The sequence below is a fragment of the Rhipicephalus sanguineus genome, chromosome 7, assembly GCF_013339695.2.
Source record: "Rhipicephalus sanguineus isolate Rsan-2018 chromosome 7, BIME_Rsan_1.4, whole genome shotgun sequence".
NCBI classification, from domain to species: domain Eukaryota; kingdom Metazoa; phylum Arthropoda; class Arachnida; order Ixodida; family Ixodidae; genus Rhipicephalus; species Rhipicephalus sanguineus.
In genome coordinates this window covers 141,530,124-141,546,693 of record NC_051182.1, presented here as the reverse complement: position 1 = coordinate 141,546,693, position 16,570 = coordinate 141,530,124, and the positions used below count along the sequence as shown (strand labels likewise).

At 47.2% G+C, this 16,570-nt stretch overlaps 1 protein-coding gene across 1 annotated transcript in view; it reads left to right on the top strand.

The window, feature by feature from the left end:
• LOC119399087 (uncharacterized) overlaps window positions 1–16,570 on the top strand; it is a 52,255-nt gene that overhangs the window by 3,465 nt on the left and 32,220 nt on the right. The window contains exons 4-6 of the mRNA XM_037665902.2: window positions 2,122–2,301; window positions 6,420–6,486; window positions 8,945–9,075. Of these exons, the coding sequence (XP_037521830.1) occupies window positions 2,122–2,301; window positions 6,420–6,486; window positions 8,945–9,075 (378 nt within the window). The remainder of the gene's footprint in view (window positions 1–2,121; window positions 2,302–6,419; window positions 6,487–8,944; window positions 9,076–16,570) is intronic.

The window sequence follows — 16,570 nt, the reverse complement described above, 5'->3', positions numbered from 1 at the left end:
CACACGTGTGTCACCTTTGAGCTTATGTGTGTCTCCCTCCGCCTGGTCCCGTCTTCGTAAAGGGACCATGGCACGCAATATTCGATTATAATCTCTGTGTTATTTGGGTTAATCACTGTGCGGTCACAAACAAGCTGGCGAAATTTTAGCGCATTTGGTCCGGCACTTAACTATATTCAAAAACTTGGGAGACACTTAAGCTTCGCCTTTAAGAGCTGAACGCGATAGCGATATTCTGTTCCTACTGCGCAGTTCGAACACTACGAGGGTTTAACAGAATACGCCCACTAAGGCGTGTGCCTTATGTAATGGGTAGCGTGCTTTAAACCAGGAGCAATTATGCGCGAGAAACTTCTTCGAAGTTGCGATGCACCCACTACATGGTCTTAAGGGAATACGCGCACTAATGTGTGCGCCTTTTGTAATGGGTGGCTGTCTTTAAACCACGAAGTCGTTCGGATATCGACATGGTGTGACGCCCTATGGCAATGTACACTTGTACCACGCAATACTACTGCGATATTACATCTCGTACTGTGACACCTGTATACAGGACGCGTATTTTTGGGAAGCATGAAAGTTACTTTCAGTGCAGCTCCAAGCAGAGGCGTGGCTGTGTGGTAGAACACCTGCTTGCCACGCAGACGGCCTGGGTTCGATTCTCACTCGGACCCAACATTTTTATTATTTATTTTATTTGCGGCTTTTTCGATTTTTCGGTCACGGACATGATGATGATTTTTCGCTCACAACCAACGGCCCCGACGCCGACAGCGCAATTTCTGCGATACGAGCTCTTTAACGCTATCGCGTTAATATTTTTATAAACACACGAGTGGCTTGAGAATCGGGCAACACTGGCGCACTCGCGAGCCGTGACGTAACAAGCTGCTTGCTGTAGCGCTGTAGGAGCGTCTGCATTCTGGCGAACGATTTTGTTCCGTGCACATCATCGCGTGCGATCGAGCTATTTCAGATTTGTTCAGCTTGTCATTGAACGTGAACGATCTGCGGCGGCTGAAATTTTGATAGAAGACGACGGCTCCGCTGCATGCAGCACATGACGTCGCATGCACTATGGCAAAATGGCGGTCGCCGGCGGTGGGCGGGGTTTACAGCCGGTGACTTGCAGGGCTTATTTTGCATTGATATATTCTTTTCCAGTCCATTTTTAATATATATATGTATAGGCACAATAGACCCTTTACTTCTGTTTTTCGCTGAAAGCCGCAAATTCTTGGCTGACAGTGTCATGGCCCCTTTAAGTATCAGCGCTAAACTCTTGCAGTCGGGTGCGCATTTAAAGGGGCAATGACACGGTCACCCAACAATTTGCAGTTTTCAGCTAAAAATAGAAGTAAAGGGTGAATAATACCTATACATATTAAAAAACTGGACTGTAAAAGAGCGTTTCAGTGAAAAATTTGCCGTAGAAGTCGCCGTTTATAAACCCCGCCCCTAGCCGGCAACCGCCATTTTGCCATTGCGTGTGTGACGTCATCTGCTGCACGGAGCGGCGCCTTCGTTTTCTGCCAAAGCTTCAGCCGCAGAAAATCGTTCAATTTCAATGCCAAGCTAAAGGAATATTAAATAGCTCAATTGAACGCGCAGATGACTACGGAACAAAATCGTTCGCCGGAATGCAGACGCTCGCAGAGCAAGCAGCTCGTCACGTCACGGCTCGCGAGTGCATCAGTGTTGGCCGACTCTCAGGCCGCTCGCCTGTTTAAAACATATTCAATTCTGAATTAACTGCTCGACTATATGCGCTAATTTTGCCAGTTTGTTTGTGAACGCACAAGGATTACCCGACATAACACAGAATATGATCGAAAATTGGTTGTCGTGGCCCCTTTTAAAGTCCGCGGCATTTTCGCCTCAAATGCGGGTGCACACATGCGTGCACCAATATGAGCGCACTCCAGACTGACGTCACGAGCTGGACGGCCGGTGACCCCGCCTTCGGAGAACATTGCCGAGTGCATGAGCGGGACTGTTTCTTTAGTCGCGGAGGTGATCGGATGCCGCGCTTCAGTTAACTTCTTAAGACTTCTGGAGCTGTATGAACAAGGCCAGAAGTTGGCCCTTGCGAACGACTTAGTCGCGGTGACGTGCCCGCAGGCTGACGGACCCTCTGTTCCTGATCCGTCTGCTGATCACGGTGGCGTGCGTGGCTGGCTTCACGTACCAGGCCACGGACTTCTTCATCATGTACTTCAAGTTCCCCACCACCACCAACATCCGCGTGGAATCCATGAAGGACCTAGTCTTTCCCGCTCTCACCGTCTGCCTCAGCAACTGGCGAGTCACGCCCTGTTTATTTATTTGTTTTATTTATTTAACAATACTGTCAATCTCTTCAGAGATTATAGCGGGGAAGGCGCATGAAAAATAATATATGTTTACACAAAATCATATATGGTTAAAATCACAAAAAAGTCAAAATGACATAAAAAATCACACATTATACATTGCGATAGAAGAACGCAATACAACAATTTTAGTAACAAAATTTTAGTAGCAAAAGGATAAGGTATACACTTGTAAACATGGCGTAGGATCAGCAAGTACACATTTCGCTACCCACTCCGCATACCTTTTAAGGAAGATGTTTGTTAAGTTGTCAGGACCCGGGCCCTTTTTGGTATCAATGTTTAATAGTGGGTTGAACACGCCTTGCTCGGTAACTGTCAGGGGTTCTATTGGTGAATGGTCGGAAGATTGAATGGGTGGTATGTTTCCGTCGTCTACAGTAAAAACGGATTGAGAGTAATCATTGAAGGAATTGACGAGATCGTTGTTGTCTTCAGAAGAACGCGTGGGCTCATCATTTTTCTTTGGATTTATATATTTCCAAAACTTATTTGGAGCGCTTATCAGAAATGTGGGAAGTAACTTTGCAAAGTAATTATTTTTAGCATCTTTTAGTTTACTTCTCATATGACTAACGGCTACAGTCAGATCATGTCTGGTTAGATTAGTTTTCATGTTCAGTTTTTTTCTTAATCGTTTTACCTTTCGTTTCGCATGTTAACACGTTTCGCGTGTTATCCAGGGGCTTAGTTGCCTAGTTTTCTTCTTTTTGATGGGTACGCAGCGTTTTATGCATGACGTCACGATGACTGTAAATCTACTCCAAAGTGTTTCGATGTCAGTGGATAGGCTATGTGAAAGTGCTACGAATGAATCGTATTCGAAAGAAAAACAGTCGATTATGCTTGTGTCATCAGCATCAGTAAAGTCAGGATAATGAAGCGATGTCTGCTGATGAAATTTGGTATCATTCACACTTGCAGCGCAGTAAATCAAGTCATGATCTGAGATGCCCTCCATAATTTATATTTTAGTAGTGTCGTGCGAGAAATGTTCACTTAAAGAAACTAAATCAAGAATGTTTGACGATGATGCATGTATTCGCGTGGGATGGGTCACTATCTGATGTAAATTGAAATTGAGCATTAAATCACATATCAATTGCGAGCTACCAGACTTGGAATGCGTAGATTTCCAATCTATATCTGGCATATTAAAATCACCAGGAAGGATTAGTCTGGCATTTGATAAATGACTCTGCGTATAGTTAGAAATTGATGTAATGACGTCACTAGAAGCAGAGGGGCTACGGTATACACAACCCACAATGATGGCACGTGAATCTATCAACAATTTGCAAAATATTGCTTCTAAGCCTTCAACATCTGGAAGGACCTTAAAATATAACTTTTTATTGAAAAATATAGCCACGCCACCACGACGTGTGGACCGGTCTTTTCGTATATATTATCGCGTAGTTTGGGCTACCTATTTCCTGATAATGCATGTCACCTTACAGCCAAGTTTCAGTAGTTGCTACAAAATCGGGTTCTAGTTCCAGTAATAAAGATTCAAGCAAATCAGATTTGTTCAGTAGACTACGCGCGTTTAGATTGATGAAGGTTACTTCTTTTTTGCGGGGCCATAGTTTCTGCAGTTCGTCTTGCTGGTTTTTTTTTGTTTGTTTTGCATAGGCGTTTGCATCATGGCTCACGGGAACGTCTTCATTTTTTTCCTCATCCCAGGAAAAAAGTTTGCCATTAATCCGAAGCTTGTCTTAACTTAAGGTCACTTTTTCTCCTGCTTCTTTCTTGATTTTCCATAATTCCACAGATTCTTCCTTATGTTAACGAATGCGTGCTGAGAAGTCCTCACCTACAGAGTAATTGCTGCCTTTTAACTTGTAACAGTTTTGCAATACTGTTATATTGTCGCGATGATCGGCAAGCCTCAAGATTATCGGTCTACATTTGTTAGCTTTAGGCTTTCGTAGTCTGTGTATTCTTTCTACGGCAACTGCCTCAGTTTTGAGAATGTTTTTGACGATACTATCGTTCACTGTTTTATCCAAAGTGTCACCGTTTTCTTTTTCGCTTTCCGGAACACGATATACTATGAGGTTCTTCCTTCTACATCGATTCTCAAGATCGTCGATCTGAAGTTCAAGTTTGCGAAATACTCCCTGAAGGGCACATATTTCGGTTACGCAGGATGCTATTTTGTTGTCTAGGGCGCTAATATTAGCCAGCTTTGACTCAATCGAGGTGAGGCGCTCTTCTTTTCAGCTCATTTAAATCATCAGCGATACTTTGTAGCTGCTTGGCGAACTGGGTAATATCAGGGCCGGGGTTAGTTTCTGCTTCTTCCGGACAACAGCAACGACTTTTCAGCACAATCTACAAGATTAATTACAAGCAAGCAAATGAGCCGCGGGCATATGGCAGCATAATAAAAAATGGGTCGTTAGAGCGATAGCATTTTCCATAACGCCTGCTCACCTGACCGAAGTACAGCATCGTAGAGTTGCCGCCGTGCCCTTCAACCCACAGTCGATTGACGCCAGCATTTATGGGCGAACCGTTGCATTTTGCCACCAGGGAAAATTGACCGGTGTCTTGCCCATGCGTGGTCGTCGCTGATACTGGCTGCTCCCAGATGAAAGCCACCTGGTCGAGGTTCAGAATCATCGGTGACGTGTGCTGGTCGATTGCGCTGGAAAGTGGCATAGAAATGCCATGTCCCGCGCATATCGGTGCGTCGTGTCCCGCTGGTAGCAGGAAAGCGACGAACATCTGCGTGAAGTACAGAATGGGGATTAGCCGGCCGCACCGTTGAGTTGCCGCCGTGCCTTTAAAAGAGCAAATTGCCACCTTTGTGTCTATACCATTACACACTTTGGGCAGTCTTTTTTTTTTTTTTGTCCCACAACAAAAATTGAGAGCCATATTAAATTACTAAAGGAGAACAAATTCTTTCGTCTACGTTCTCCTTTAGCTAGCGCTAAGGAACATCGGAAACGTGGGAGAGGCCTTTGCCCTGCAGTGGGCGTAGTCAGGCTGATGACGATTATAAAGGAAAACAAAGGCGAAAGCATGTGATCTCATCCATTAAATCACTTTGACGCTCTCTGATGATTGCACTTCTCCTATCGGGAAAATGGGGGCTGACCCGAAGGTCGCGGGATCGAATCCCGGCCGCGGCGGCTGCATTTTCGGTGGAGGCGAAAATGTTTGAGGCCCGTGTACTTAGTAACCCGAGATATTATTATATTATTAGTTTAGGTGCACGCCAAAGAACCCCAGGTGGTCGAAATTTCCGGAGCCCTCCACTACGGCGTCTCTCATAATCACATAATGGTTTTCGGACGTTAAACCCCAGATGTTAATGTTATTATTATTATTATTATTATTATTATTATTATTATTATTATTATTATTATTATTATTATTATTATTATTATTATTATTATTATTATTATGAAAATGGGGGCAAGTGAAGCTTGGCGTATGCGTGCCTAACCTACTACTTTTCTTTCTTTCTTTTCTTCTTTCTTTCTTCATATTGCATTGCGCAATGCCCCCTCCTAAACGTTTCCATCCTCCATGCCGAGAATTGGACCTTCATCCACGTGCTTAGCAGCGCAACAATTCACTTGCTACAGACAACAACGACGTTCATGCGTTCATGTCCGGGCAACTATGAAATGTGGCAACATGAAATGACAAATCACCTCGATAACCTCGATGAAAACTAAGATTGCCATATCAGAAACGACCGATCGCCGACAAGCTCACGATCAATAGAGAAATAATTATTGCAAAATGGCGCATGCATGCATACACGTGACCTGCGCGCACCTTCGAGGGCCGCATTTTTGCACGCTCGCCGGCGCCGTTTTTTTTTCTCTTGTTTGCGTACATCAATGCCGCCACCGGAATCTGTAACTCGCAACAAGGTTTGTCTGAAAAGTAATTTTGTTTTGGTATTGTGTGTGTACGAATTGCAATTTAAAAATGCATGTTAAGTAATTTTTCTAACAAGAGCAAAGTGTGTCCAGGAGAGATGTGTTTCATAAAAATTTTTCTTATCCCATCATGCACTCGCAGGATAGACCTGCGAAAAGTTTGCGCTGACGAGAAGCTGAAAGAGCACTGCGCCGGAAACGCTACTTCGGTGAGTCACCATGGGTACTCGCTAGTTCACAACGCTTTGAAGTTTCAGTGATTTACGGTTTCTTTTTTCAAGCACTTGACATTAGCTCGCAGCAGTATGAATATAAAGGGGTTATTCAATATGCGTTCGTCTTCAAAAGATATCGCGCGATCTCTTTTTTATATGTGAAACATGTTCGGTAAAACTTTCATGTTTTGAGTGAGCGCCTTTATACTGTTCATTCCGTCCGCCGCGGTGGTACAGTGCATGATTACGGTGCTCTGGTGCTGACCCGAGGGTTGCACGGGTTCAATACCTGCCGCGGCGGTCGCATTTTTGGTGGAGTTGAAGTGCCCGTGTACTGTGCGATGTCAGTGCACGCTGACGAACACACAGATGGTCGAAATTATGCGGGGTGAGCAGGAGTGAAATGTAGTGTTTCATTATGGTCATGGGCGTCGGCGGGGTGCAAAAGGGGCAGTTGCCCCTTTTGCACCCCCTCAAGTCACACCAAGACTTGCCCACACCCAAGCTACACCAGCGCACTCCCCAAGTCGCGATACAACACAGATTTGCACCCCCCTTCCCCCCAAGACAATATCTTACTGACACTCATGCGTAGAGTTAGCACTTCATTATGAGTTAGGCTAAATGGCATGAGCCTCCGCCCGATCAAAATGGCACAGCCCCATACATATATACATACATCTATCCAGAGAATAACAGGAGTCACGTAACTTTGCTCACGCGCCGGGGTAAGGTGTCACGCCGATCACCTCGAGGACGCGGGAGCGATTCCGGGTCGCGCCGGCCGCATTTCGATGGGGGACGAGGTGCAAAAAGACCCGCGTTGCTTGAATTTAGGTGCGCGCGTTAAAGAACCTATGGTGGTCGAAATTAATTCGTAGACTCCCGACTACGGCATGCCTATAATAATCATATCGTTTTTTTTTTTACTCTAAAACACCGGAAATTAATCAATTAAATCAACGTAACTAAATTTGCTTGCTGGACAAGATGGTTCACCATAGTGACACGCGTACTAGTTTCTTTCTTAGAATAACAGAGAGCTGAGCTAGTTGGTAAGTATTCATTCTAAAAAGACAGGGCGTGCAAACACGGACACAAGAAAATTCGATGAATGCGCAGTGTTGTACCGGCATAGAAATGAAGAAACGCGCCTGATGATTGAAGCATGGCATATCGAGAATAGTGGTAGCGCATGCGTGAGCCAACCGTCGATTAACTTGCATAAAGATGAAATCAAATGCCTTAACAGTTATCTTCCACGCAGACCGCCACGTGTGCTGGATTGATAGGTTCGCCTGTTGCATGGGCATGCGCAGATAAGTTTTCGTGCCTTCTTTCTTTTCAGCCGTTGTGCGTCTCTTCAGTTGTTAGTCGGCGTTTGTGGTGTCCCGACTTCTTTCTTGTGTCCGTGTTTGCCCGCCCTGTCTCTTTAGAATGAATAGTTTCTTTCTATTCCTTTTTTTCATGGGTGACCAGGTTTCACCGGCTAAACCTATCTGTTAGGCATGTCATCGTTCTGCAGAAGCTGAAGGGCCTTGTTGAGTAGGAAGGTTGTGGAATGCTATGGACGGTTTCAATGAGATTGCCATGCGCAACGTGAATATAGCCGTGCACGTCATTTCTTCTACTCACGTGAGCGCCAGTGGTTGCGCCGGAATCTACGATTGCGCCCCTAAGCAACCTCTGAAACACTTGGAGGATGCTTGAGCTTCGCTTTCAAGAGTAGAACGCGATAGCGTAATCGGGCCGTGTTCGTATCGCCTTTCCAATCGCTAGCCTATAGCTTCGCTTCTCGGTGGAGACCTAAACCGTGCCGCAAGGAAAGCCAAAGAGCGGACGCCCTCCGGCTCCGATATCTATGCATGCGACTCGATGAAACACAGCCACACGGTGGGGCGATGCCGTTTAAAAGCGCGCCCGTGGGCACTTTGTGCCATCTCGCGGGTGATAGTCAAGCCACTGAAGAACCACCGAGATGTGCGTACCACCAACGCTAAATGGCGTACTTAAATAGCTCGCCGTTAGTATGTTAGAGAATTTACGCGTGGTAGCCGAGCGGCGAAACGCATTGCGCCACGGAGCGAGGGGTCGCAGCTTCGAATCCTCGCTCCCACTCGAGCCGAATATATTTTTATTATTTCTTTATTTGCATCTAACTCGAATTTTCGCTCACACACAATCCTGATTTTTCGCTCACAACCAAAGACGCCGACACCGACACCGGAATTTCTGCGAAACGAGCTAACGCTGTCGCGTTAAAATAAAGTCTAGTTGCTTTGTGACGAGCGCTTGTCCCTTCCTCATTCTTTGTCCGTGTTGGCCCATAAGTGAGACCGTTTTTTTTTTTTTCGTTATTCACCACCAGCAACAAGTACGTGACAATGTGTGATTTTCCGCTCCTGAGTATGTATCAAAACGCCCAGCTACAAGCATTGCACAATGTACGCAGGCCAGTGCCATCATCGGCGCCATTAGGGAGCACCGGAACCTGTCGTCGCTGTCGTTCGACACCGGTGACGTCATAAAGAGCTGCAACATGAAGCCGACCAGCGGTTGCGACCCGTTCGACTGCCACAACGAGTGAGTGGTCAGTCGTGCGCCGCATCTGGATGTGCTACCGCTCCCACTGAGCACTGACAGTATGGCCTGTCCAATTGAATGAATGAACGAACGAACGAACGAACGAACGAACGAACGAACGAACGAACGAACGAACGAACGAATCAATGAATTAACTATTTAAAGGGACACTAAAGTAACACAATGAATCAGTTTAAACTGATGAATTGTATTCTGATAACTCTAATGTCCTCAATTTCACAATCATAGGTTCAGGAATAGAGAAGAAAATCAATGTCAAAGTTTCATTTTTAAGCTTCGCGCCGAAACCCGCGCGTGACGTCATGGATTTCAAAGTGTATTTTTCATATTTTGGTGACATTGGCTAAACAAAATTTCCTGAAACTTGGTATGTAAAGCCTATGGCCTTAACAATGTACTGCATTTTTACTGATTAGGAACTACGTAGGACCTAGTAGACGTCGCCAAAAGATATGACGTCACGACGTTTGGTGCAGCAATTACAAGGTGGCGTCGCGACCCGCATTTACATTTGGCGCATTTTCTCGTTTACCAAACGTCTTCTCGCGGCAAGCGTGGGGATTTTTAGAATTGTGGAAGAGTAATTTACTAATATGACAAAAAACGTTTTTTTCTTTAGTGTCCCTTCAACTAATTTTATTTCCCAGGAAAGAAGAGATTCTGGAGAGCCTCGAAGCCTTAAAGACGTTACGGACAGCTTGACTAGGCCTAAGAACGGAATGAATGTATTAATGAAATATGAAAACGCATATCACAACATGATAATCAGGGAAACGCACCGAGACTAGAGACCCTAGTGAAACCTGCCGTTCAAAGTTTTCCTTAAGATGCAAGGCACAGTTGCAATCGGTGATGCGGAGCATCAGAAAATTGGGGGACGCTTAAGCTTCGCCTTTAAGAGCTGAACGCGATAGCGATATTCTGTTCCTACTGCGCAGTTCGAACACTACGAGGGTTTAACAGAATGCGCCCACTAAGGCGTGTGCCTTATGTAATGGGTAGCATGCTTTCAACCAGGAGCAATTATGCGCGAGAAACTTCGAAGTTGCGATGCACCCACTACGTGGTCTTAAGGGAATACGCGCACTAATGTGTGCGCCTTTTGTAATGGGTGGCTGTCTTTAAACCACGAAGTCGTTATGATATTGGCATGGTGTGACGCCCTATGACAATGTACACTTGTACCACGCAATACTACTGCGATATTACATCTCGTACTGTGACACCTGTATACAGGACGCGTATTTTTGGGAAGCATGAAAGTTACTTTCAGTGCAGCTCCAAGCAGAGGCGTGGCTGTGTGGTAGAACACCTGCTTGCCGCGCAGACGGCCTGGGTTCGATTCTCATTCGGACCCAACATTTTTATTATTTATTTTATTTGCAGCTTTCTCGATTTTTCGGTCACGGACATGATGATGATTTTTCGCTCACAACCAACGGCCCCGACGCCGACAGCGCAATTTCTGCGATACGAGCTCTTTAACGCTATCGCGTTAAAACACGAGATATCAACTGCTAATAGGCTATGCAAATAATGCGTTAAAGTACTGTCAACTAAGGGAAAAGAAACCTAAGCAGCAGATGTAGGAATAAGTATAGTGTTATTGTCAGCATTGTTATTGTCAATGCATTATTAAGCATTGCCCGAAAAATTGTGTTGCAAGTGGGATCGAAATGGGCCTGCGTACTTGCAGGAGTTACAAGAGGTATAGTCAAGATATAACCAATCACCCCAGCTTTTTACTACATTAATGAAGCGGCTCTCAACGCTTTGTAACTGGACTAGCCATTTTGCAACTGGACTAGGAGAGGCCTGTGCCCTGCAGTGGGTGCAGTCAGGTTGCTGCTGCAGATGATGATTGCGGCAATTTTACATGCTCTGCAGCATGCTATACATGAATTCAGGGTGACATCTCCATTCGACATCTTTATCCTCCTACAGCGCTTCGCGCGGGAGAGGGATTCTATAGTTGTGATGGCAACTTTGTTAACCACGGTAACGAATGCAGAGCTCGTTACGCGGGTTCTCCCGTTCAAACCAAATCCCTGGTCAGAATATTAGCAGATTGCCACGCGAACGAAGACGAGGACAAAAAGTCACAGCTTCGCCGCAAGGGCGAAGCAATGAATGCGATAGCAAGAAAATAATGCTATACGAAGTGAGGCTCGCCAATGGATACTCTAAGTTTGAACAGCGCTCCTGTTGCAAAGGCGGCCGAAGCAGCGAAGGAAACTAGCGTGCTTCAAGTGTCGAGCTGTGACACTTGATAGTTCGCGCTCATCTTCTGTTTGTTCGTTTAGCGGCGTCCCTTGAGCTCGAGTGACTTTCGTACGCTCCGTAACATGAGCGTGGACATCACGGTGAAAGCGTGAAACATCCCTCTTCCCCTCAGCACAAGAAAACCGCGCGAGCAGACAGCGGAAGGGCAAGGTTCTCCCTGCGCAAACATAACAAGAAGCGAGCGCGCTCGCCGACGACTTTTAAATCCACCCGTCGCGCTCCTAACGCCATCTCGCTGGTAATGAAGAAACGCTTATAAGCGCCTAGCGTCTCTGAGTCCGTCCAGCGGTAAATGGTGTGTATATAACGCTCGCCGTTAGCTACGTAGAGGATCTGCGTTTCGTGGCGTAGTGGATAGCGCTATTCGCTGCGGAGCAAGACGTCACTGGTTCGATTCCGCGCTTCGGAAGCATTTTTCTGAATTATTTTTCTTTGGGGCTTATATATATATATATATATATATATATATATATATATATACTCTACACTACTCTACCTGGCGTCCTTCGCGCCCCGTCTGTTTCTACTGTGGCATACGGGGCCATATATCCCGTTTCTGCCGCCGCGGTCAGCAGGATGAACGACGTGGCTATTCTGCTTATGAAAGAGACTTTGCCCCAAGATCAGATGCCTACGCTCCAGCACCGTATCCATCCTCCTCACGTCGGTCGCCCTCACCTCCACTGCCCCAAGCCATGCCTCGTCCTTCTCGTTCACCTCGCCGCCGTTCTCCGTCACCATTTCGGCGTACGACATCACCCTTGCGTCCTGCTCCGATCTCTCTGGACAGCCACTCGGAAAACTAGAAGCTGCAGTTTTTGGAGGGGAAACTGCTCGTTGTCGAAACGTCACAACTCCTCCGTCTCGCCCAGCAAATTTACTGCCTGTTTGTGTGGAAGGTGTTTGTGTTGACGCCCTTGTAGACACTGGAGCCGCAATTTCAGTCATTAACCGCGAATTGTGTTTTCGTCTACGGAAAGTGCAAACTCCTTATGTCGGGTCCCCTGTTATGCGGCGCTAATGACAATCCGATTTGCCCGGACCGGACAGTGTACTGCGCGCGTTCTCATCGACGGAGTCCCGCCATCATGTACAGCTGGCTGTGCTTTCTTCATGCGCTCATCAGATAATCCTTAGGCTGGGACTTCCTATCGGCTTCGTCGACTGTCATTTCTTGCGGTCAACCTCTCATTCGTATTACGGACACTGAGCTTTCTTCTGCTGCCGATTTTTCACCGCCCAACCTTGTCACAGCTGCGGATTTTCTCCTTGCCTTCAGGGCAAGAACGTGTACTTACGATCAGGTCACGAGACGTTATAGATGGCGACGCGGTGGTTACACCTTGCCAGCGCTGTATTTCTCGAGGCATCGCCATCGCATCTTGTCTAGTGCGGTTCACACGTGGTTATGCAAGCATCACCGCCTACAACACGACGCCAGAAGCCCTACTGCTGCCAGAGGGGACTACTGTTGCCAGCATTACCGAAGACGCACCGGTATGTGTCGTTACTGTTTCAACTGACTCGTCATTTCCACAATGTACGCCCGCGGAAGGTTCATCGCGTGCTCTAAAGGCCACTTTGAGTACAGATCTCAATCCGACCCAGACTGATGCCTTGCTGACCATATTAATGAAACACAACGCTTGCTTTGACGTTTGTTCCGATGGCCTGGGTCAAACAACAGTGGCCGCTCATCGCATCGACACAGACGGATCTCGTGTCATTCGTCGCCGCCCCTACCGTGTATCAGCTTCTGAACGCAAAGTTATAGAAGAACAAGTCAACGATGTGCTCGCACGCAACATTATCAGGCCTTCGGCAAGCCCGTGGTCTTCTCCTGTTGTGCTCGTTAAAAAAAAGGATGACTCGGTGCGATTTTGCGTTGATTATAGAGCGCTGAACAATATTACTCGTAAGGACGTCTATCCTATGCCTCGGATCGACGACGCTCTTGATACTTTACAAGGTGCCGAGTACTTTTCGAGCCTCGACTTGCGCTCTGGTTATTGGCAGATCCCGATGCACGAGTCCGATAAAGAGAAGACTGCATTTGCCACACCTGATGGACTCTTTGAATGCAATGTAATGCCTTTTGGCCTCTGCAATGCCCCAGCCACATTCGAACGAATGATAGATACGGTACTGCGTGGATTAAAATGGAAGACCTGCCTTTGCTACCTGGACGACATCGTCATCTTTTCATCCAGCTTCTCACAGCACCTGGAACGGCTAGACGAAGTTCTGACCTGTCTAGCTAAGGCCGGTCTCCAGCTAAACACTAAGAAGTGTCGGTTTGCCAGCCGCAGCATCAAGGTATTAGGTCACGTTGTCAGCAGGCATGGCATTGAGCCCGATCCCGACAAAGTTGCTGCAGTACTGCACTTTCCTACACCAACCACACCTAAAGACCTTCGCAGCTTCCTCGGCTTAGCGTCGTACTTCCGCCGCTTTGTGCGTGATTTCGCCACTATTGCAGCTCCTTTGCACAAGCTTTTGACCGCGAGCGCACCTTTTGTCTGGTCGGATGAATGCGCAGCCGCTTTTCACACTCTCAAGCGATACCTCACATCGCGGCCAGTGCTTCGGCATTTCGACCCTGCGGCGTCTACTGTCCTACACACTGACGCAAGTGGACATGGCATCGGTGCCGTCCTGCTGCAGCGGAACCACGCTTCCGAAGAACAAGTCGTGGCCTACGCGAGCCGCACTCTTTCTCCTGCTGAGCGAAATTACAGCATCACCGAACAAGAATGCCTCGCCGTCGTGTGGTCCGTACAAAAGTTTCGCCCTTATTTATACAGCCGGCATTTCACAATCGTCACTGACCATCATGCTCTGTGTTGGTTATCGTCTCTCAAGAATTTGTCGGGACGCCTTGGCCGTTGGGTACTGCGTTTGCAAGAGTATGACTACAGTGTCACATATAGGTCGGGTCGGCAACACCAAGATGCTGACGCTTTGTCGCGGTGCCCGCTCTCGCCAAGCGCCCAAGTGTCGCCTTCAATCTGTTCATCACCAACCAGCCAAGTGACCAAGCAGACGGCCGGTAGTCCGAAAGAGTCCGTTGCCTCAGTGGACATTCTTTCATCCACAGATCTCACCTCGCTCCAACATGCAGATACATACTGCCGCACAATCATCGATCGGCTTACAGGCTTATCCCGTGCCCCCAACAGCCGCTTAAGACGACAGCTTGAACGTTTTAAACTTCGAGATGGAACGTTATGTAGGCACATTTACCACTCTCTCGGTAACCAATGGGTTCCAGTCGTCCCTCGTTCACTTCGTCTCCAGGTTTTACAAGCCCTGCACGACGACCCGACAGCTGGCCACTTGGGTTTTCACAAGACTTACGAGCGCATCAAAATTCGGTGCTTTTGGCCTGGCCTCTCAACAAGTGTGGCGAAGTACGTCGGTTCCTGCGCGTCATGCCAACACCGAAAACGTACCACATCTCTTCCCGCAGGCCCTTTACAACCTCTGCCGTGCCCGTCCGCTCCCTTTGACTTCGTGGGCATCGACTTATACGGACCCCTCCCGCTTACGCCAGCCGGTCACCGCTGAATTGTTACTGCCGTGGACCACCTAACTCGCTACGCGGAGACGGCAGCTCTTCCCTCTGGTGCTACCTCGGAAGTAGCCGATTTTGTCCTGCGCGCCATTATTTTGCGCCACGGTGCCCCTCGTGTTCTCCTTAGTGACCGTGGCAAGACATTTCTTTCCCATGTTCTTGCTGAAGTCCTCCAGGCCTCTAACACCGTACATAAGACCACATCAGCATATCATCCGCAAACAAATGGTCTTACAGAGCGTTTTCACCGAACTTTGTCCGACATGATATCCATGTATGTTCAGCCAGATCACAAAAACTGGGACACTGTACTCCCTTTCGTCGCGTTTGCATATAATACTGCCACACAACGCACGACGAATTACAGCCCGTTTTTCCTCGTGTTTGGCCGTGAACCGACTTTTGTTCTGGACACCACATTTTTATCCACGCCCTCTGTTCCATCTTCGTCCCTTCCAGAAGAGTTCGCTGCTCGCGTCGCCCGCTGCCGTGAAATTGCCCGCGCCAACACTGCTACCATTCAGGACAAGAGGAAAGTCCGTTTTGACGCGAAACGTCGAGTTGTTTCGTTCCGTCCAGGCGACGAAGTCCTCCTGTGGACACCTGTTCGTACCCCTGGGCTCTGTGAAAAATTTCTTCATAGATATCTCGGTCCATACACCGTGCTGGAAAGGACATCTGCCGTGAACTATCGCGTCGCTCCAGCCAGCGCGGCTACTGATCGTCGTCGCCGCAGCACCGAGATCGCTCATGTCTCTCGCCTGAAACCATATATTCGGCGCTCCTACCCTTAACCTGCTGCCCGCTTTCGCGAAGGGGGAAAATAGTGTGAGCGCTGACTATAATATATATATATATATACATACTTATACATATACGGTGCATGACGGGCGACGGCGGCGGCAAAATTCAGCCGAGACTGTCCATATAATTGCTATCGCAATAATAAGTTATATCTGTGATCAGTGACGGCATCTCCTATATTCAATGCCACAGTGACGACCGAAATGCGATCTTCCTTCAATCTTGGGAGAATGAGTTTTCTTCCAGTTGTGTACCCGTATACACGATGCATGTTCGTAGCCTTTTTCGTCCACCCTTCTTGCATGTGAATCAAGCCGTCGATCCAGTTGTCGATAATGTCGGTGGTCGATCGGCCTTGCCCTATGCTTTGCTGTTGATCTAGCAGTCGATCAGGTAGTCTATACTCGTTGATACAACTGCTTATATATTTGTTCATTGGGCGGTCTGTATACTCTGCCCATCAAGATAAATGTCAAACTAGCTGCCTCTCCAGTTGTTGTTTATTTGTAATGTATAGGAAATCTGGGCAATAAACGATATGCGTGGTTCCTTCCACAAAAGATATTTGTGTGAATGAAGGATGATGCTAGGTTAAGTGAATTCTCACAGCTATTTAGCTCTTATCTAGCGCGTAAGACGCGGTAACCTAAAATGGGCCGCAGAAAAGAAATGGTGCTTTCGTTATAGGTCGGTATATTCATAGTTATCCGTGTGTCAAACTACACTTGTCGATCTAGTTCGGAACCTATAGTCGGGTACAGCTTTAGAAGTCTGCGGCATTTCCTTCTTTGGCGTATGTACACAAGCTTGCCC